The sequence below is a fragment of the Taudactylus pleione genome, unplaced genomic scaffold (assembly GCF_031769625.1).
Source record: "Taudactylus pleione unplaced genomic scaffold, aTauple2 ptg000004l, whole genome shotgun sequence".
NCBI classification, from domain to species: Eukaryota; Metazoa; Chordata; class Amphibia; order Anura; family Myobatrachidae; genus Taudactylus; species Taudactylus pleione.
In genome coordinates, this window is record NW_028284407.1 from 996,025 (window position 1) to 1,019,853 (window position 23,829).

At 47.3% G+C, this 23,829-nt stretch overlaps 1 protein-coding gene across 1 annotated transcript in view; it reads left to right on the forward strand.

Annotated features, from left to right (window-relative positions):
• Positions 1-23,829, forward strand: part of MYO3B (myosin IIIB) — a 420,510-nt gene that overhangs the window by 121,082 nt on the left and 275,599 nt on the right. Inside the window, exons 5-9 of the mRNA XM_088474539.1 lie at positions 9,688-9,784; positions 13,645-13,761; positions 16,241-16,345; positions 17,668-17,751; positions 22,589-22,791. Coding sequence (XP_088330665.1) covers positions 9,688-9,784; positions 13,645-13,761; positions 16,241-16,345; positions 17,668-17,751; positions 22,589-22,791 — 606 coding nt within the window. The remainder of the gene's footprint in view (positions 1-9,687; positions 9,785-13,644; positions 13,762-16,240; positions 16,346-17,667; positions 17,752-22,588; positions 22,792-23,829) is intronic.

Sequence of the window (23,829 nt, forward strand, 5' to 3'; positions counted from 1 at the left end):
CCAAGTGCGCATGCGCACGACGGAGGCGGCTCCATCGTGTGCATGCGCGAGACCCGAATAACGACGGCCAAGCCGTCATTATGGGTCTCGCACCAAAGGGGGAGTGCTGTCGATGGTGATTGACAGCACGCCCCCTTTGGTGGACGTGCCAGAGGAGTGGCTGCCCAGACGGAGGCATTCCCATGGGAACGCCTACCGTCTGGGGCCGGCCCCACTGACATCACTAGTGATGTCAGTGGGAGTGCTTTTGGCTCTGATAGAGCCAAAAGCACTCCAGGGCTTGCGGCAGCAAGACCCTACCGCAAGGGTCTCGTCGCAAGCCCGATGGTCGCGATGGTCTTGACCATCGAGGCCATCATTTTGGCCGCTCGCTATAGCTGTGGGTGGTCACCCACAGCTATGCGAGCGGCCAGGAGGCCGCTCCAAAAAGTAGGAGGGACGGCCCTGATTCAGAGCGAGTGCTCTGTCAGAGCGTCCGGCTCTGAATCAGGGCCACAGTTCAACTGTAATAGTATAGTAATCCATTGCGATCACTATGCCATCGTAGCACTACATAAGGACGGGCGTAGTGGGCACTTTACCTTATACACATCCATAATGTTTAGCAAGATTACGAAAATATCGGTACAATCGAGTACCATCGCAGCCTCGCGCACACCTGCACATGGTCAGACATTTCTCATAAATTGCTAACTTCAGCACATGGTATGAGACCTCAGGCTGCGTAGGACATTGCAGTGGATAATTTATGCACACCCACGAAACAGCGTTGAAATGCACTAGCACACCTGCGTTTCGCCGCCCCCCCCATCACCACCCACAAATGGTACTTCCTGTCAATCACTCTGCAATGGGTCTGCATAGTCACTGAGACCGCAGTCCCAATCGCAGTGTAGTACACGTGCACTGCGATGCTTATGCATGCGCAGAACGCAACAATCGGCCGTTTGCGTGCGTGTTAGCAACTGAGTTCTTTGCTGAATCAGGCCCTAAGACCACATCTATCACCTACACACAGCACAGACAGACACTTTGTAGATAACCAATATAAATGAGAATGCACGTGGGCAGCATGGATGGAGTAATGGTTAGCATTACTGCCTTATAGCACCGTGGTCTTGGGTTCGATTTCCACCGTGGCACTAACTGTGTGGAGTTTGTATATTCTCCCTGTGTTTGCAGTGTGCTACGGTTTCCTCCCAGAATCCAAAATATAGGAAGTATAGAATGTAAGCTCGCCTGGGGCAGGTTCTGATGTGAATGGCCAAATATTCTCTGTAAAGTGCTGCGGAATATGTGTGCGCTATATAAATTACTAAAAATAAAAATGCAGCTTCTCAGTATACTAGTTACCTAACGCTTCACAAATATTTATCATGCAGAGTCTCAGGGCCTGATTCAGACCCGCTCGCAAGCGGGTCGATGGCCGGGCAGTGCGCACGCGCGGCGTGCGTGAGCCCCGAAGCGAGAGAGAACTTCACTCGCTCGGGGCTCGCAGCAAAATGGGGCGGCTGTCGTTGTTGATCGACAGCTGGCCCTGTTTTGTAGGCGGGTGTGGGGGGTGGCTGGCCCCGTTTGGGGGCGGCCCTACTTACATCACACGTGATGTCAGAAGTGAACTTCCTGCTCTATTAGAGCAGGAAGTTCACAGGGGCTTGCGGTGGATGAGACCCTACCACAAGGGTCTCGTCGCAAGCCTGATGGTCGCGATCATCGCCAGGCTGCCCGCGAAAGCTGTCGGTGGTCACCCACAGCTTAGTGAGCGGCCTGGAGGCTGGAGAAAAAAAAAAAACGGCCCACCCTGATTCAGAGCGAGCGCTCGCAAATAGTGAGCGCCTCTGAATCAGGCCCTCTGTCTTTTGCTGGTCTCAGTGTATTATAAGGTGAAACAAAACTTGAACTGTTCACTCATCACTAATAATCTATACAGTTGCTTTCTGCCTATTGCCATAATATGAGAATGTTTACTTCACTTGTAAATGATCATGCCAATAGTTTTAGAATATTGATCAACGGGCCAATTAGCTATTTGAACTCTGGGCCTGATTCAGACCCGCTCGCGAGCGCTATGCGATTGCAAGCAGGTCGATGGTGGCCCAGTGCGTATGCGCACGACGGAGCCGGCTCCGTCGTGCGCATGCGCGAGACCCGGATAGCAACGGGCAATCCGTCGCTCCGGGTCTCGTACCAAAGGGGGCGTGCTGTCGATGTTGAGTGACAGCACGCCCCCTTTGGTAGACGGGCCGGGGGCGTGGCTGCCCAGACGGAGGCATTCCCATGGGAACGCCTACTGTCTGGGGCCGGCCCCACTGACATCACAAGTGATGTCAGTGGGAGTGCTTTTGGCTCTGTTAGAGCCGAAAGCGCTCTAGGGCTTGCGGCAACGAGACCCTACCACAAGGCCGCTCGCTATAGCTGTGGGTGGTTACCCACAGCTATGCGAGCGGCCAGGAGGCCGCTCTAAAAAAACAGAAGGCAGGCCCTGATTCAGAGCGAGCACTCTGTCAGAGCGTCCGACTCTGAATCAGGCCCTCTAACTCGAAGCAAAGTAATCTTTATTGATGAGTATGTATTTGCACTCAGCATAGTGCTGCGAATGTTGAGGCTGTGACTTTTTGATTAGCGTTTCATGTGCTTTGCCATTCACAGATCATTTCCCATCACCAATTGCTAACAGTCGCCCCAAATGCCTAAAAAACAAAAATTAAATGTATATACAATAAATGTATATACCACTAAATTAAATGATATATACAATTACTCTCCGGCTCCAACAGACTTCTATGCTTTGCTCCATCTGTAGTCTCTTTTCTTTTCTCTGCTCCATCAGCTGCATTATTGTTTTAGGCTGCATGAAAAAGTGGTTGGGTACAGGATGCCGGCGCTTTGGATCCCGGTGGTCAGAATCCCGACACCGGCATCCCGACAGGGTTAGGGTACCGACAGCTGTCAGTAAGCATCCTTACCCTGTCCCTACCCCTCCCTCCCCACAGCCTAACCCTCCCCCTGCTGCCTAAACCTAACCACCCCTAGTGCCTAACCCCAATACTTTCCATCGGGATCCCTGCGGTCAGAATCCTGACACCGGCATCTCGACAAGGTTAGGGTACCAACACCTGTCAATAAGTATCCTAGCCCTACCCCTAAACCTAACCCTCCCTCCCTCCCCACAGCTTAAACCTAACCCTTCCCCCCCAGCCTAAACCTAACCTCCCCCCTAGTGCCTAACCCTCCCTCTAACCCCAATACTTCCCATCGGGATGCTGGTGCCGGGATTCTGACTGGTGTCGGAATTCCGGTGCTGGTATTCTGGCCGTCGGCATGCTGACAGCCGGGATTTAAACTACATCTCTGAAAAAGGATGGTTAAGCTTGTAGGGAAGTTAGGGAAAGTAGCCAGAAGCAGAGGTTGCTAGATTTAAGAAAAGAGGAAGGAGAAGCACATTTGTTGGCTCCTGTGATTGTGGTTCCCCAATGTCAGTGGGAGCTTACCTGTTGGCATTCTGCACGTCGTGGTCTGTCTGTGTCCTCTGCATATGAAAGACACACCTCCAAGTTTGCTCAACCAACAGTTGATCATTGAAATTTTGCTTTTAAGTGACAATGGGCCCTATTTATATGATATTATCAACTAAATTCACTGGAAGCCTGTCCTGGCAAAGAGCTGCAAGCAGTGAAGCACATTGATAAATGACGCTATCACATTGCTTCTAGGTTGGGACCCGGCCAGCCTAATATGCACGCACAGCCGTCTGAAGATGGCGTAAGTTACCGGGAACAAGCTGCTTGGTAGATCTCACAACTAGCAGCCCACATAGAAATCTATGGCTGCTTGTGCGATCAAAAACCGAGAGTATCTGCTGCTGTCCCGTCCTCCTCTAGATACATTCAGGAGATACTAGAAATCTGCAGATAACACCCAACAATGGGTGTTTTAGGTGGAAACTCCTTAAATTCCTTTTTCTAGACATATCCAAATGGACGTGATACACGATCATCAATTATGCAGTCAAACCCGCGAATGCCATTTTCAGTGGTTTGACCACATTTCTGATATGCTCCAACATAGCTGTAACTACCATAGGTGACGGGTGCAGCTGCTATGGGGCCCAGAGCTGAGGGAGGTCCACCTTCCATGTCAAAGTTACATGTGTTATATACATTTATCACCATTGGGTGGTATATAGGGGCCCTTACACATTTTTGCTATGGGGCCTAGTTATGCCCCTGATTAACAGCTTGGTTGGCAACGCTATCTTCAGATGGATTTGCCCACTAGAAGCCTATGGACTTCTTTTTGCATTCTGACCTTAGAGGGATCCAATCGGATCCCTACCAGCACCGCCATGGCGTGCGCATCAAACAAGGCATGCGCAAAAGGACTTCTAGGTCATGAACCCAGAAGTCCTTCTATCTCAGAGGACAGCTCCTATCACAGCTGTCCTTTGCGAATTTACTCGCAAATCTTCATCCATACCAGCATTATTAATTCTTGCAATGAGTTAGTGAATGCTTGATGTATCCTGCCTAATAAGTCTTATTTACTAACATTTCTTAAAGGTTTGCACTAGAACTGTATTAGAATCATTAATTAGCCTTTAACTGTCTAGCCGTGCAAAGTGACTATTTAAAGGCAAATAAAGGGAGGAATAGTGCTGCTCTTCTTTGCTCCACACTTGCCTTGATACATAGGCCAGAAAGTAGACATAACCTTCTGTATGAATCTTTGCTAAATTAAGTGCACTCTTAGACATTCCACATGACACATTATGACCACTGGAATTTCGACGAGCATTGTTACTATTGATTTTTCAAATGGCTCTTGATTGTAAAAGTGGCAAAAGTTTTGGTGGCACAGTTGCTCCATGGTTAGCATTGCTGCCTTATAATGCTGGGGTCAAAGGTTTGATTACAACCAAGGTCCGATCTGTGCAGAGTTTGTATGTTCTTCCAGTGTTTGCATGGGTTTCTCCATGAGCCTTGGTTTCGCCCCATACTCCGAAGATACACTGATAGATCCAGTGGCGTCTGAAGGGGGGTGCGGGGGGTGCGGCCGCACTGGGTGTCACCCTTCAAGGGGGTGACACCAAAAAGAGCAGCATACAGACCCGCGCACCGCACCTGCTGGCCGCACACCCCCTTCCTCTGCACCACCAACAACCCCAAGGCCCTGCACGCCGCTGCCGGGGGTCACTTGGTTCTCTCACCGTGGCCGGCGTCCAGAGCCACACACAGGCACAGAGCATCTCTATGTGCCTATGTGTTGCTCTGGACGCCGGCCACGGTGACGTCATCATGCACGCAGCATGCCGGAGGAAGAAGGAGGTGCGCGCCCGGAACCCTCCTGGTGGAAGCCAGCCTGGATATCCTGAAGATAGGTAAGTATTATTGCACTGGGGAAGGGGAACAGCATAAGGGGCATTACTGGGGGTGTTCTGGGGCCACTGCATAAGGGCACTACTGGGGTCACAGCATATGGGGCACTACTGTCTGGGGGCACTGTATAAGGGGAGCTACTGGGGGTACTGTATAAGGGCACTACTGAGGTACTGTATAAGGGCACTATAGGGAGCACTGCATAAGGGGTGCTACTGGGGGTACTGTATAAGGGCACTACTGGGGTACTGTATAAGGGCACTATAAGGGGCACTGTATAAGGGGTGCTACTGGGGGTACTGTATAAGGGCACTATAAGGGGCACTGTATAAGGGGTGCTACTGGGGGTACTGTATAAGGGCACTACTGGGGTACTGTATATGGGCAGTATAGGGGCACTGCATAAGGGGCACTCCATAATGGGAGCAACTGGGGGCACAGCGTAAGGGGCTCTAATACAGGAGGCATTGCATAATGGGCTTTAATATAGGAGGCATTGCATAATGGGTTCTAACACAGGAAGCATTGCATATTGGGCACAACTACAGGGGGCATTGCATAAAGGGGGAACTGCATAATGGGCACTACTACTGGGGGCATTGAATTATAGGCACTACTACTGTGGGCATTGTGTATAAGTGTCAATAATGTGGTCATTACTGTGTGTCAGAGCATATATAAGGGACACTACTTTATGGTGTAATGTGAATCTCTAGCACTATGCGCGGTGTAATGTGGATAAGATTGTGCTACTTCTTTCAAGATCACGCCCCTTTTTTGCGCTACACGCCTTAGGCGCACGCTGTCCTTTTTTTCATAAATCGCCGTGGGCAGGGGGGGTCGTTCCACCATATCTCTAGGACCACATTAAGCACTGCTACCCAAAATATCGCCACTAGTGATGTCAGTGGGAGTGATTTTGGCTCTGATAGAGCCAAAATCACTCCAGGGCTTGCGGTCACCGAGACCCTACTGCAGGGTCTCGTCGCAAGCCCGATGGTCAAGACCATCGCGACCATCTTTTTGGCCGCTCGCATATGCTGTGGATGGTCACCCACAGCTATGCGAGCGGCCAGGAGGCCGCTCCAAGTTTAGGTAGGAGGGCCCTGATTCAGAGCTAGCGCTCTGGTCAGAGCGTCCGGCTCTGAATCAGGCCCACAATCCACACATAGGAGGAGGTGAGTATAGATTTTTTTATTACAGGTACCCTATGGATTCCTACTGGACAAGGGGACATGATGGATTCAGGGATAAATAGGTGCATGTATGTGTTATAAAATTTGTACTGTCACGGTGTGTGTGTTCTGTGTTTTTTTTTATATTTATTTTGCTGTGGAACTACAGGTACCAGCGGGCCCATAATGCCCCACATGCTGGTACTTGTGGTTCTCCAAGTAGCAGCATGCAGGGGAGGCTTGCTGGGACCTGTAGATCCACAGCAAAAGACAATATTTTTACTACTATCAATCACACCACACTACATAATCAACCCGGCACCCATCTGCCAGAGGTGCCAAGGATAGCCCCGAGCTATCAGCCCAGGCCTGGGGTTCCCTGGAGAGGGTTACCTCTTTATTGGGGGGATCCCTAGCTCCCCAGGGATCCCTGACCTGGGCTGACTAGTGGTCAGGGGTAATGCTTTGGCTGGGGACCCCGTGAAAAGGTTTCCCTGGCTGTGGCATTATCCCCCCACTAGAAAAGTTTGATAATGGTTCTGGAATTTTCAGGAGAACCCTACGCCTTTTTTCTCCTGTATTTTCAAAACCAGAACTGTCTCAGAGCCCAGTGCTGGTTGCGCTAAATACAGGGGACCCCTACATCTTTTGTCCCCTGTATTTTGGCAACCAGTGCTGGTTCTGAATAGCCTGGTGCTTGTTGTGCTTAATACAGGGGACCCCTACATCATTTGTCCCCTGTATTTAGCACAACCAGTACTGGGTCTCCAAAGCCCGGGGCTGGTTGTTCTTTTGGGAGGGGGGGCACACCATTTTATTTTTATTTTTTACACTGGTTTTAATTTTTTTAAACACAGAAGCACCGATCTCCCTGATCCTGTCCGTGCTTCTGTGTTTATTTACCCACGTGGGAACTGTCAGGAGCTGGAGCCAATCAGCGGTCGCTCTACAGTTAGTGGCCGCTGATTGGCTGCCGGCTCCTGACAGTTCACACTGAGCAGTCAGGAGCCGGTTAGCGATGTATGTGGTCACACACATACAACGCTAATGTAAGTTTCTTGAGTGGGTTGCGGTTTGTTTTTTTGCCAAGACATGGGAATGCTACGGAGACTAGCGCCAGGAAGGAGGTGAGTATTGTTTTTTTTTTTTTTTCGTTACTCCCAGTGGATTCTATGGGACAAGGGGGTAGACCAGCTGGTAGCAGGGATGTTTGAGTAAAGTAGGTAGGTATGTAATAAAGTTGTACTATACATGGTATGTGAGTGTTGTGATTATTTATCTATTTATTTTACAGTGGGGTTACAGGTGCCGGCCGCCTGCTGGCACTTGTAGTTCCACAAGTGCCAAAGGACAGGCATGCTGGCACCTGTAGTTCCACTGTAAAATAGAATAGTGTCCCACATTATTACCCCCGAATCCACAGCCCAAGGGTGCAGGGAAGAGCCTCAGGCTTCAGCCTAAGCCTGGGTTTCGGGAGAGGGGGGACCCCTTCTTGGGGGGGGTCCCCACCTCCCCTGAGATCCCCAGCTTGGCTGACTGGTTTGGGGTGTTAATGCTTTGGCCAGGGAGACCCGGTGATAGGGTCCCCTGGCTGTGGCATTACACCCCGGTCAGTTTGGGTTCAGTGTTGGTTTTAAATACATTTTTCCCCCTATATTTAAAACTAGGACTGGCCCTGCAGCCAGGTGCTGGATCTTAAATCACGGGGGAACCCCAGACATTTTTTCCCCGTAATTTTAGAAACCAGAACTGGCTGAGCAGTCCGAGGCTGGTTATGTCTATTGGGGGGGACCCTACATCATTTTTTTTAACATTAAGCATTACAATAGTGATTCAACGCAGAAACATAAACAAATCACACTGATCTGTGTATGTTTCTGGCAAACTCGGAAGGTGGTCTATTTGAAACTTCTAATTAGCTGCGAGTTAGCAACAATTACACCCGAGATTGTAATCTTGTTTCTTAGTAAATTCCCGAGTTGTATCTTTTTCATTAAAAAGTACTTCAGATGGTGAGTTTATTCAAATTTGCAATCTCACACGAGTTTCACAGTGAATAGAGAGAAATCTCTCCCAAACTCACCCGAGTTTATCTTTAGTAAATTTGTGAGTTGAAATAAATGCCTAAACTCACTAGAGATTGCAATCTCGACCAAGCTCGAATCCTAGTAAATTTACCCCTTACAGTTTGTTATCATAAGGCATTGCAATGTGAAATGAATGTTTTATTTTTAATCTAAAGGGTTTTTATATTATTGTTTTAATACTTTCATCAAAATGATAGTTATTTTTTCAAAATATATTATTGCTTCAACACATTGAATAAATGATTCTCATATATAGATTTTTTTTGGTAAATGAAAAGCTGCAAAGATAATTGGTATTAATGCAGTAATATAGCAATGCTTCGGGATTTATCCCAGAGGCATCTGATCATGTGACTGCCTAGCTTCTATGGGAGAAGTCAGAAGTCTTCATTGCGGATCAGTGCTAAATGTTCCACAGCAGGGGGCTACTGCTCTCTAACCCAGACACTGTTCTACTTCCCCATTTTATAATTCAAGACAGGAAATCTGCATAGGATACAAGCTTGCCTGCCTCAGTGGAGTTGCCTCGACAATCCCTAGTTTTTTGTTTCTTTGTTAGTCCATTTTAATGCAATTGTTGAATAGTTTCAAGATTTTGAGTATAATCAGATTACATAGAGTTAGCAGATAAAATGTCTTTGCTTCTAATTCCGTAACGTAAAGACCAAGATTACATCTCAGACCAGGAGCTTGGCCAGTACAAGTACAAATGGACTGCTTAAAGGAAGTCTTGTGTCAGAAAGGCTGCCTGATAGAAGAGGCCTTGTGTAATGCAGAAAGGTAACTATACAGGAGACCAACTCTGACAACCACTCTCAGGTAGCTGGGAAAATATTTATCTATTACGTGGAAGGATGGTGAGTTTTCCCACAGGCTGATTGAGCTGCTGTACCAGAGCTGCACATCTGATTCAGTATTGGGGCAATTCTGTCTGAATACAATTTCCCGTACCCTATAAATGAATTGATAGACACAACTACTCGCAGAGTTGCGTGAGCTGTGCATGTGTAATAATAACATATAAGTTTATTCAATGCCTTTATCTTACAGGTATGAACGGATGCACACGAGGCGGCCCTATGTGCTGCAGACCAAGGAACCCGCATGTCTGGATGATGACCTGGTCAATCTGGAGGTGCTAGATGAGGTAATACAGTAAAAATGTTGTATTGCGATGGTGCTCACCTGTGCATGATTGTTAGCATAAACCAGAGGATCCCAAACTCCGCCATTGCAGTCCAGGTTTTAAGGATATCCATACTTGAGCCCAGATGGTTAAAGCAAATTGACTGAGATACTAATTAAGTCACTGGTGCTCAAGCATGGATATCCTTACAATGTGAACTATAATGGCAGAGTTTGGGAAGCTCTGACATAACCAATATAGGGGGGTATCCAATTAGCCGCGATCTGCGAAAAACTGGGATTTTTCACCGATTAATCCAATTTTTCGCCACATGTTTTTTTCCCCCTATCCTATTATTTCAGATGAAATAATAGGATATTTCTCCACAAAACGCATAGGATCCGTGGTAAGTTCACAGACCTATGTGTTTTCGCCATTTCAGGGGTGAAAAAAACTGCACTTTTCGTGGAATTTTTCTCGGACACATCAGGTCCTGAAAAGAAAGCCCCAGTGAGTGCCCGCATCAGGCTGACTTCAGGGCTAATTGGATAACCCCACGGGATCCATTAGTGCCTGAACAATGTGCAGGGCTAATTGGATAATGCCATAATGTAACTTTTATATTATGTTTTATTTTGTAAATATATACACCAAAAAAATCCCAAATGTATTCTTATCTGAAGTGTTACACGGAGCATGGTCTCAGTAATTCCTTTATGTGAGTTAGGTTAGAGATGTGTTGGCATCTCCATATTACAGGATTAGCTGTATCATTCATTGTATACAGGATTGTGTGTAGGTGCTACTCTCGCTCAGCAATTCACCCTGCCAGAGTTTCCAGCATTTCAAAATAGTTCAAAGGAAGATTTTGCTGAATCTAACCACGTCATGTCTCTACGAACTTTGGAGCACTACAATCCCAATCATGACAAGTTTACTGATTTGATAATAACTTACTTTTTCAAGTTTAAACTTTTTATTATTGTGCTATAAAACCCAGACTATAAGGATACATGTGAGAATTGCATACAACATGCAGTAAAATATACATTTTACTGAATGTCGTCAGCATGTCAGAAGGTCGGCACCATCATGTCCAATATCATAAAGTTGAAATGGTTAAAATGTTGATACCTGCAAAATGTCAACACAGTTAAAACATTGACAATATAAATTTTAGGGTTGGGTTTAGGGTTAGCATAGGAGTAGAGTTAAAATTGGGTGCCTACATATTGTCTGTTGACATTTCGAACATGTCAACATTTTGTCAATGTCGACATCGTAGTTGTCATCATTCTGTACATTTCGACATCTTGTCTGTCGACATGTTTCTGTCAACATCATGATGTCTAAATAATGACTGTAGACATTGTGATCAGCGAACAAACATACTGAACCCATATTGTCATTACTGGAAAATAGAGATATTTCCAGGGGAAAAAATATTCTGAGAACAAACTTTTTGAAACTGGGACTGGCCCAGAAACTTAGAGGGAGTGGACCAGATGTGTCCTAATTAACCTACTGTGTTTTTAGCCATATTGTGCAAGACTTGTGGCGCAGATTAGAAGCCACATATAGGACCTCATTCAGAGTCGGTCGAAGTGGCCGCACGGTCGTACGCCACCGATGTTCGCTATACTGCGCATGCATACAGTTTGCAATGCGCGTGCGCAAACTAGCCGCTACGATCAGAAATTTCTCTCTCCTTGAACACAGCCAGGTCGGTAGTTTGAGTGACAGATGGAGGCGTTTGTGGGTGGTAACAGGGGAAGGTGCTTGAAAACGGGGGAGTGCAGATCCGAACGCAGGCATGCCTCATTATGCGAATGGCGTTTTATGGGAGTACATATGGATTATGGGAGTGCATAATTAACAAAGTAGCGTCATGGCACATGTGACATGGGAGGTTTTTACACTGACATGATCGTAGAGCTTAAGAGAGGGTATGGTCAACCTTAAGCTCTACGACCAGTTTCGATGGTTGCCGATGGTCTCGATTAATCCTTATATGCCCGGAGATGACGTGCAATGCGTACGAGAAGGGGGCGTATTTTTTGGTCATCCGACCGCTTCCTCCCCTTGGTCTGCCAACTACCGATCCGAACTTAGGGACGCAACTTGCGAGGGAATCATTTGCATATACGGACCCTTTTCGCGTACGACAGTGCGGCCGCTTCGACCGACTCTGTATGAGGTCCATAGTTTCTGACTTTTGCAATGTAGCACTGCAGCCGCACACCAACAGACTTGTAGTGCACTGGAGGATTTGCACATTTCTCACAATTATGGCACGGCTCAGCCATATCGGTCCCCGGTCTCTTGCTATTTTTTATCCAATTAGCATAATTTTTTGTAATAGCAGCAAATCCACTAGTGGTGCACAGGGTACACTTGTCTCTTACCTTGTGCTTGTATCAGATTAGCAGTGTGAGAAAGATGCAAATTGAGTAATTAAGCAAAAAAGACACATGTCATGGCTTAGTCACATTTTTCATGGCGCGCCCAACAGCGCTATTTAGCGGGATTTGAGGATGGGTGTATATGAGGATAGAACATCTGTATACTTTGCTGGTTCTCCTGTAATCATTTGATGAAGTGTTGGCTTGCATGATCCCAGGACTAACAATCACACTCAAGTCATGCATCATAATAGCCCTGCCCCTTTGCATGAAGCTGTGATTCGTCGCATTGTGTTGCGGGGGCGTGGCCAATTGACGCGTTTCTTCTGCCTCTTTCCCCAGTGGCCTCCTGTATCTCAATCCCTGTATGTACAGGTATGACACAAGTGGTACTTGTCCATGAGACTCCCAAATTTGATTGAGCTGAAGACTAGACAACCTCACCGCATCCTTTCAAATTCTGCAGTCAAGTGGGTGGGGGGAGGCTGCAGTGCACACTGGCCGACTTTATAAACCTCCTCCCGGGAGAAGCTCGGAGAGGAGATTCTGTTGACATCTTCAGGGGTGGGGCCGGACTGTGTACGTCATTAGGCCCCGTCCCACCATAGGAAAAGGCCACGGTTTGAGGGTCCGCCAGTAGGGGGCAGGGCTAAATGATGCGATTTGTGTAATTTTAGCCTCGCCTCCTTCTCACTGACCTGAAAATTCCCCGTAAAATCTTCCCATCCTGCCCGCTTCATTAGGGGCGGGATGTGGGAGAAGTGCCAACTCCGGGGGTGCGGGGGGGGTTACCTGAAAACTCGGTCGAGTAGGCATGTATGCTGCATTGATGTGATACACTGTGACCCCCTTCTGCTACAAATTGGCATGAATTGTTTTTAGAGGGGCAGAAACGTGATTCAATGCCCCCCCATCCCCAGCGCAGTCGTTCCTTGGACTTCCCCTTCGAAGATCTCCTGGAGGAGAGTCCGGCAAATCCTCTTTTTCCCCATTTGAGACCTCCTTATTTTACTATTAAAAAGTACATTAGACAACTATTCATCACTGCAGGGTACTACAGCGGTCTCTGCACGCGCCCCTCATCTTGGCAATAAGCTGTTATGCGTTGAGGCAAATTTGTAGAGCTGGATACAATGGTTATCTCATATATAGTGCATATCATATTATATAGAGGGATATTTATCAAACCTTCTAAAGAGGACGAGCAACAAATCCAATACTAACTATCATTTTATAGAATGCACTAGGTAAATGATAGCTATAATCTGATTGGTTGCGTTGGGAAGCTTCTCCACATGTCCTCTTTAGAAAGTCTGATAAATCTTTCCCATAATGTTTGATATAACTGAGCATTAGAATGGACTATTAGAATAATGGGCTCCTACTTACCTTCGTCAGGTATTATCTTCTTATTGTATACGGTTTGGTTGTGTTACCAATGGGTGACCGTTTGGCTTATTCTGTGCTTATTGATTTCAGGAAACCATAATACAACAGTTGCAGACACGATTTGCTGACCTACAGATTTACACCTATGTTGGAGATATTTTAATAGCTTTAAATCCTTTCCAGAATCTCAGCATTTACTCCCCACAGGTAAGAAGCAATAGTAACAGTAATATTATTATTATTATAATTATTATTAGTATTAATAATAGTAATAATTGTAAAGAAAATTTATATGGGAAACCGGAATCAGGTGATAAAATAATTACACTGCCATTAAAAACTGCAAAAGGTTCAGATCTACAATCCGGGTTGGTGCTGCCATTAGGCAGATGACTAGGGTGCTGCTGGGACCTCTGGAGTACCACTGAGGACACCTAAGACTAAAATGAAGTGTGTCTGAAAGAGACATCCTTATTGTACTTTACAAAATTCCCTTTACATAATCTCATCCCACAAAACTAAGGGGTATATTATTTATCAAGGCCTTGCATTATGAATTATTATGTATCAATGCATATTTCAGGGATAGATAATGTTCTTCCGCTGCAATTTTCCATGCTTGGGTTCCTGTGCAGGGATTTTGTCCTGGTCACTGACAGAGATGCCAGCGCAGGTTACAGTAATATGTACATACTTGGCTAGCGGCCACTACAGGTTTGCTAGTTATCGTGGCCACAGCTAATGCGCAAGGAATAGCTTGTTACGTGTACTTAGGCCGCCGTAAGTGTCGGGAAGACAGGTATTGCAGAAGAAATCAGTGATTTCTCCACTTTTTATTTAATGGTATATTGGGAAAGTCTGAGGGCCTGATTCAGCAGCGTACGCAATTGCAACTACGTACGCAGATCGTCGGATTGTTCAGTTTTGTGTATGCATCGCACTGCAATTACGGACGCACTGAGGAATCACTGGGGGTGGTGACGGGGGAGGTGACGGGGGAGTGGATGGAGAAACGTAGACGTGCCTCTCCATTTGAACGCAGTGGGCGTGCATAAATTAGCCACTGCGAGCGACGAGACTTGCAATTTCTGTCACCGATCAGACCTGCTGTAATTGTGCGTGACGGACCGATGTGCTTTGATGTTACCGATGTGTACGCAGGACTGAGAGGTATTATGGATGTGAGGAAGCAGCAGTGGGCTTCTCTATGCTGGCTGAGCTGTGGCAGACATTAGCATGTTTTCGCAACTTCATTGCGTGCGATTACGCAGCAACGATCCCAATTGCGATCCATACTGAATCAGGCCCTGAGATAAGCCCTTTCTATGACGAAAACACCAGAGAAAGGGCTTATACCAGCTTCATCAAGAGACCCCTTTAGTGTTCACCTTCCCAGGGCCATAGAGAGCAGCCAAGGGCACCGATATTGTGAGGGGGGTGGTCAATCTGGGGATGTGTGGCCACGGACCCTCTGAAAAAAGGCCAAAAAATTAGTGTCTGCCCTGCCTACTGCAGATCACATAGCCCTGCCCACAGCTGTGTAGAGAGACGACTTCTTGAGTGCACACACCCTCTGCCAATCATGTCCCCTCCTTCTTGCTGCTGTACAGGGGGGTGTCGGCGGCCGTACAGAGGGCCTGATTCAGAGCCGGACGCTCTGACCAGAGCGCTCACTCTGAATCAGGGCCCTCCTACATGAAAATGGAGCGTCCTCCTGGACGCTCGCATAGCTGTGGGTGACCACCCACAGCTTATGCGAGCGTCGTGATGATGGTCGCGATGGTCAAGACCATCGCGACCATCGGGCTTGTGACGGAGACCCTGCGGTAGGGTCTCGCTGCCGCAAGCCCTGGAGTGATTTTGGCTCTATCAGAGCCAAAATCACTCCCACTGACATCACTAGTGATGTCAGTGGGGCCGGCTTCAGACGGTAGGCGTTCCCATGGGAACGCCTCCGTCTGGCAGTCACGCCCCCGGCACGCCCACCAAAGCGTGCTGTCAATCAACATCGACAGCACGCCCCCTTTGGTGCGAGACCCTGAGCGACGGCTACCCCGTCGCTAGCCGGGTCTCGCGCATGCGCACGACGGAGCTCCCTCCGTTCGTGCGCATGCGCAGTGGGGTAACATCGACCCGCTTGCGAGCGTCCTGCGCTCGCGAGCGGGTCTGAATGTCCCCCAGAGTTCCCCGTAGCAGCTGATCTGGGCCCCAAGCTGGGCCCCTCTAACAAGCTTGGGCTTGGGTAATAAGTACCTGCTCCACCTCCTCTCTGTGCCCTGTATATTCCTAGTCTGTACCCCAATCTGTCTAACCCCTCCCATTGGCTTAGTTCACACTTTTGCACCCCAGAGTTGCTGCGGTCTCTACACAATATCTTTATTGAAGCTGCCGTCTAATTCACAGGAAAATGATAGCAAATATAATATTATTATAGCGTCTCTTCTTAACTATATTTAGCATACATTTTATATACAGTATACTATAGGCTATTTCTGTAGATTGATTGTAAACTTTCCACAATGCTGATATAAATATGCTGTAATACTGTTAGTAGCCTGTGCACGGTATTGAACACATTATATTCAGTGAACGGATATTACTTCTGAAACAGGTAATTTCTTATTGGCGATCTACCTTAACATACAGTATAAAGGTGTTGCCATATAACAGTTTTTTTTTTGTTTAGTTTTCCAAGTTGTATCATGGAGTGAAACGAGCATCAAATCCCCCACATATATTTGCCACGGCAGATGCGGCATACCAAGGAATGGTGACTTTCAGCAAGGATCAGGTACAGTACAGGATACAGTATACAAGGACTGGAATGCTTCATGTTCTGACATTTGCACTGCGGGCATAATGATGGCTTAGGATGTACAGTCTGCTCTGGATTCTGTCTTGGACTGTATCTAATGAGAACTAAAATGACATGATATATTAACAGCAAAATTTTGTTCTAAGGGTTTGATTCAGACCTGGACGCAAAGCCACGGATGCACGCTATTGGCAATTGTCGCCTGTCTGCGCATGCATACGCATCACAGGGTGCGTGCGCAAATCAGTCATTGCGATTAGGAATCGTGCGCTCTTAACTGGACGCTAATTTGAGTGACAGCGCTGTTTGAGGGTGGTAACAGGGGAAGGTGCTTGTGAACAGGGGAGTGGATGCGCGAACGCAGGCATGTCTGGGCGTATTAACGGCGTTTTATGGGTGTGCATAATTAGCAAAGATGCGTCATTTAACACGTCACTTGGTTGTATTTCAGCCTGCAGTGATCGCAGTGCTTGCGGAGGGGTAGGGTCTACCTCAAGCGCTGTGTGCAGCTCCGATGGCTCTCGATGTCACCGATTAGTCACACACTTCCTGGAGATGACGTGCTAAGAGAGAAAGGTGGGCGTCTTTATACTGGCGTGCGTTCGCTCTGCCGTCGCTCTCTAAGACATAGAGGGCATCCTAACACCAGACAGTGCGATCACGGAATTTGCAAACCCGACCCCTGACAGCAGCGAGAGAGCACAGCTTAGCCTCCAGGTCTGAATGAGCTACTAAGGGCTCAATCCAATTAGGCATATAGCCGTGAATAAGTGCGGCTATGTGCCGCCCTTACGGTACTGCAGATGCAGATGAACAAAAAGTCACAAACCTGGGGCAAGATAGGGCCAAAAGGGTGACGAGTTCCAATGCAGTTGCCGCCGTTGCAACAGCAACTCACCCCCTTCGCGTGCAGAACCGAGTTAATTGGATTGAGCCCAAAATATGAAACGAGGACAGTATTTGTGTGTTCATCTCTCTCCTGTGTCAGTAAAGTGATCTGGATCACTGTGTATTAGAAGTGTATTTCTGTGTTTCTTCACACTGCTATTGGTGTTATAAAGTCCAAATTAATATTGCCTTTTAATGGACATTTTCTAGGAAATACAATATACAGGATGTAATTATTTCTCTCTTTAACTCACTTTCGTCATTTCCCCTAAAATGAGGCAAATGAAATTAGTAAAATTGAAAAAAAAAAAAACAAGTTAAAGGCAGCGATCGTCTCCATCTATGTAATGTAACTCAGGTCGGCCACTTGTATGATGATTTCACACACTTCATTATTTCTGATCCATCAGTGCATTATCATCAGCGGAGAGAGCGGAGCGGGGAAGACAGAAAGCGCTCATTTGATTGTGCAGCATCTGACCTTCCTAGGAAAGGTACGGCCTGATACTTCATGTCACTATGTCCTTAGTATACACGGCCACACAACATACGCACACTGAATACAGAGCAGCACCTCCAATGATTTCACAGCAGTACAGTTTGTGTCATTTGGAGTGCTGCTATGTTTTCGTTGTGTACATAATTGTGAGGATCGGGGACAGCAGGGAGCGAGGTGGTTGTCAATGAGCGGGGTCTATGGTGGTTGTCAACGGGTGGGGTCTGTGGACGTGGCGGAATCGTTCTCCTAGAAATACCATCACACACACATTATAATAATACCAACACCCATATATACAATAATAAAAGCATCACACAAACACATTGGGGTAAATTACTAAAGGTCGGTGTTTGGGTTTTTCTGATGATTTTGCAAACCGGACATTTACTAACGTCAAAATCGACAGCCAAAACATCCAAAAACCCGACTTTACAACATCGGACCAACAAACGATTTTTTTTAACATGGAGTACACTAGGATACTAAAGGTCGGTTTTAAAACCGATCAAAAACCAATGGAAAAAACTATAGTAAACCAGCCCAAACGATAGATCTGCCTGTGGCAGGCGAGTTTGGGAGAAGCGCTGCACAGATCACTATGACTTGGCCTCCAAGTTCCCCAGAGCTCATAGTGAGTGTCCTGAAATGTCCCTACCTGTGCTACACCAGGTAAGGATGCTGTGGCAGCTGCATCGGGTCTGACTCCCCTGTTTTGGCCGTCTGACGTCACGAGACCCATCAGACGGCCAAACTGCGCATGCTCTGGAGATGTTTTTTTGCTTTGCTAATGAGTGAAACCTCTCCAGGCACTTCTCTGGGACAGACCTGATGCCGTGTCACTGGTTTCAGCAGAGTGAATTCTATGGCCACCCTGAGTAACCTGAGGGTTACTTAGATGCAGGGCTGTAACTAGGGTAGTGCGACCAGTGCCATGGCAAAGGGCAGGGGGCACTGTTTGGGCCTGTCAATTTTCCTGTTTTTTATCATTCTTACTTGTAGCTTCCTCTTCTTTTATCCCCAGCATCTCCTGGCCGCCCCAGGAGTACCCATATCTCTTTCCTGGCCCTTCCCCATGAAGCTAAGGCCCTTTTTCAGGTGTACTATCTTATGTCCCTATTTAAAAAATGGAGGGGGGGGGCTGCTCTCTCTGGCACAGGGCACCAAAAGTCTAGTTACGGCTCTGCTCAGATGACCGATGTTCACGCAGATAATCCAATGCTGCGTCTTTTTAAGCAACAGAGAGGCTGGCAGAAGGTGTCTATAAGATGCCTCCTGCAGCATTAGCTTATTATCACCCAGCCGCTGCATATAAGGACACAATGGCTGTGTGATTACCGTACACCTCCGAATTCTCTGACACACAGACATAAACGCGCACTGTGGTTAATTTTGTTGTGGCCAGTTAATCTAGACATACCAACTGTACACTGATAGGGCCCTGGTTGGAAATTAAAACATTGCCCAAGAACTGTTATGCAGTGTTAACCACTGTGCCACCATATCGCCCATGTGGCTGAGCATAGGGTATCTATATTTTTTCCAATAACTATATGTGGGAGTCACGGCCTTTGTTATGACAATGGGAAGTACACTATATGGTGGTCATGATGATGGGTGAAACAGTGTGTCTCTGGGTCCCATACCAAAGGAGCCAGCTAGTGTCAAAAGAGCAGAACAGGGGCCTCTTCTAGGCATGTATATATTTTGAGAGCAGAGTGGGGTCAATCTTACCGGGCCCCAGAGCAACAGCACCCCTTAGCTCTACCCCCACATGCAAGAATATCTGTGTTTATTACCACACCATGCATACTACGTGTCAGGGGCGTATCTAGAACTTTGTTGGTGTACATAGCAACATTTCAAGAGGCCCCAATGCTTCCAGAGGCACACATACGGGATGAAAGATACACATACAAAATTATAGACAGGCAGGTCCGGTGCAAGGTTTATTGGCACCCTAGGCATTTCTTCAGCCTTACGCCCCCCTGCCCCCACCCTTGATAGCTACACAAGCCCTTATACAGTGCCCCCAGTAGTGGCCCCCCTATGCAGTGCCCCCAGTAGTGATCCCCCTTATGCAGTGCCCCCAGTAGTGGTTCCCCCAATATAGTGCCCCTTATACAGTGCCCCCAGTAGTAGTCCCCCACCTATGCAGTGCCCCTTATATAGCGACCCCAGTAGTAACCCTCCCTATGCAGTGCCCCCAGTAGTGGTCCCCCCATGCAGTGCCCCCAATATAGTGCCCCTTATACAGTGCCCTCAGTAGTGCCCCTTATACAGTGCCCCCAGTAGTAGTCCCCCACCTATGCAATGCCCCTTATATAGTGACCCCAGTAGTAACTCTCCCTATGCAGTGCCCCCAGTAGTGGTCCCCCCGATGCAGTGTGCCCAGTAGTAGTCTCCCCCCAGCAGTACCCCAGTAGTAATCCCCCCAGTAGCAACCCTCCCTATGCAGTGCCCCCAGTAGTGGTCCCACCAGTGCAGTGCCCCTAGTAGCAGTCCCCTCCAACAGTACCCCTAGTAGTAATCCCCCACTATGCAGTGCCCCCAGTAGTCCCCGCAGCAGTGCCTCTAGTAGTCCCCCAACAGTGCCTCTAGTAGTCCTCCCAGCAGTGCTCCTAGTAGTACCCCCAGCAGTGCCCCTAGTAGTACCCCATCAGTGCCCCTAGTAGTACCCCCATCAGTGCCTCTAGTAGTACCCCCACAGTGCCCCCAACAGTGCCTCTAGTAGGGCCCCCCGCAGTGCCCCTAGTAGTACCTCCATCAGTGCCCCTAGTAGTACCCCAGCAGTAGTCCGTCCATCCCCCCCCCCCAGCTAGACACACACACATGAAAAATAAAAAACTCTCCACTTACCTTAATCCCCGCTCTGGCATGCTCCTCCGTCCGGCGTCCTCCTGGGCTGGCCCGCTCTGCATGATGGGAGAGACGCCATGACGTCTGTCCCATCAGCCACTGCGGAAGCCATAAATCCGGCTCCAGCAGTGGGCACAGCAGCCGATGAGAGTCTGTCTGACTCTCATCGGCTACTAAAATAAACACACAGCTGCCGACGCCGGCGGCTCTATGTTTGTTCCTAGTAGTGTAGTGCGGACGGCACTTATGTGCCATCCACACTACCGCCCTGCAGTGGCCAGCTCTCTTAGACAAATGCCTAAGTTTGCCTAGTGGTAGCGCCGGCCCTGTACACAGGGAGGGAAAAAGAAAGGGGAGACAGACATACATGGGAGCGATAGATAGAGACATACACACAGATGAGGGACAGAATGCACACAATTGAACAATGCACAAAATAGGAGTAGAAGTGCTCAGGAACTGCACACCCAGTGGAACCGGTGCAAAGGTAGGGGTCCGCTTACACAGCTTTTGCATATAAAAAGGCTTTGAACCGTATGTATAGAGAGTGTCTGCAATCTACCAATTGTAGTGGTCCCATTGGTAAACGCTCTGCAGAGAAAGACTGGCATAAGCTGGGCAGAGAGTGGGGAGACACTTGCAGCAGATGGACTGAGAGAGGGAGACACCAGTGTTGCCAACTCTGAAATGGAAAACAAGCAACCTATAAGTAACACAACAAGCCTAAACCAATCCTTAAAATCCCAATAAAAAAGCCCAATTTATGGGGGTGCCTTTGTCCTCACTCTCTACCTGCCTAACTTCCTTTATTCCCCTCTTCTCTAACCTAAATATGTTAGTGTGTGCACAGCCTTATCTGCCTATATTGCTTTTCTCCCTCTACACCAGCCTCCATGTTTTTACCTCCTCCCTCTTTTCATACCTCATTCCCTTGCCAGTCTTCAACTGGGTACACACTTGCCGGTGTGTGTGTCCAGCAATGCGACGCCCGACCACGCAATATATATCGGGAGGTCAATACATACTGCATGGTGTGGTGACCAAGCGCCCGATATGTCGGGCACCGGCTCCATCCACTATACCGGCGTCGGCATCTGGGTCGTTCCATCAACCCTACATGCAGGCCAACGGAGCGTCCCCGATGGACGACCCGCGGGAGTGTGCAGGGTCACGAATTGTGGGTACACACTGGCCGATGTGGACGATATGTCAGCCCAATCGGCAGGATCAGGCGACATATTGTCTATTGTGTGTACCCACCTTTCCTTTACTTGACTCTTCTTCTCTGCATTTTTCTCACCCCTCTTCTTTACCTCCTACATTCCTGTCACCTGTCTAATTCCATTATACCCTCCTTTTAACAGCCTCAGTCATTTTAACTTACCTCCATGTACCTGCCTCATTTCTGTCATCTAGCTTACCGTTCCTTCATGCCTACCCCCTCCAACTTCACCCTGTCCACTGCCCTCTATTCCCCAGACACAACCTTCCCCCCTCCCTCACACACACACACACATTTACTTACCTCCAGGGGTGCCTCGGCAATACACACAACAAAAACAAGCTAAAAAACTAGCAACCTTAAAAAAACAAGCCCAAAAACAAGCAACAAGCAACTTGCAAAAAAAACAAGCAACTTGCAAAAATAACAAGCCCAATTCCGCTTGTTATAAGCGATCTTGGCAACTATGGAAGACACTTGCACTGTGACTGTGCTATCCCCGCCCCATAAACACATGTTGCCAAGACATTACGCCAAGGGGATGGGGCCAGAAATACCTGGCTACATAAAAACTGTAACAACCATACTGGCTGCAGGGTGCCGTGCCCTAAATAGCCCTGATACTAAAAAGGTGCCTTAATCATGCAGAATATGCCACTTTGTTGTATCTTTTTTCACTATTAAACACCCACAATATATAACATTGTAAGAACATGCCTTTTTACATTCCCCTATGGTGTGATTTTGTACCTAGGCTAATAACCGTACACTGAGAGAAAAGATTCTACAAGTGAACCCTTTGGTTGAAGCCTTTGGAAATGCTTCCACTGTGATCAATGACAACTCCAGCAGGTTTGGAAAGTATCTTGAAATGATGTTCACTCCAACTGGGGCCGTAATGGGTGCTAAGATCTCTGAGTATCTGCTGGAAAAATCCCGGGTTATAAAACAGGCTGTGTAAGTGAAATGGCTTCATCAAATACAATGTTCCTTCTTATATATATCCTACCTCCTAAAATATGTATTCAAATAATATATCCATTTATGTCTATATTTTACCCTAAAAAACACCTTGATTTTTAATAGCTTATTTTTGGGCCAATATTTAAGAAAACCTATTTATACCAAAACTGTTCTAGCAGACTTTCAGTGATGTACTGTATATATAACAAAATGCAAAACTTCTATTTTTAATATTCTTTAGAACAATGTTTGGATCACTTCCTGTCAGCATGCTAATAATGTTATATATGAAGAGAGTAATGATTCATAACTAATGAAATAATGATCCTGAAATAAAACAGGATTTTCCTTCATTTTTATTTTTTAACACTTTTATTTCAGTTACATAAAATATCGGTTACTAGATTCTTTTTAATAAAAAGTGATTATTTCGATTTTCAGTGCAGCGCAGAAGGGGTTTTCAGTACAGCATTCTATGGGGAGCAGATGGCACGTTTATGGTTGGGATAGCTAGGGGTTTTCAGTACAGCATTCTATGGGGAGCAGATGGCACGTTTATGGTTGGGATAGCTAGGGGTTTTCAGTACGGCATTCTATGGGGAGCAGATGGCACGTTTATGGTTGGGATAGCTAGGGGTTTTCAGTACGGCATTCTATGGGGAGCAGATGGCACGTTTATGGTTGGGATAGCTAGGGGTTTTCAGTACAGCATTCTATGGGGAGCAGATGGCACGTTTATGGTTGGGATAGCTAGGGGTTTTCAGTACAGCATTCTATGGGGAGCAGATGGCACGTTTATGGTTGGGATAGCTAGGGGTTTTCAGTACAGCATTCTATGGGGAGCAGATGGCACGTTTATGGTTGGGATAGCTAGGGGTTTTCAGTACGGCATTCTATGGGGAGCAGATGGCACGTTTATGGTTGGGATAGCTAGGGGTTTTCAGTACGGCATTCTATGGGGAGCAGATGGCACGTTTATGGTTGGATAGCTAGGGGTTTTCAGTACGGCATTCTATGCACTGGGTCCTATTG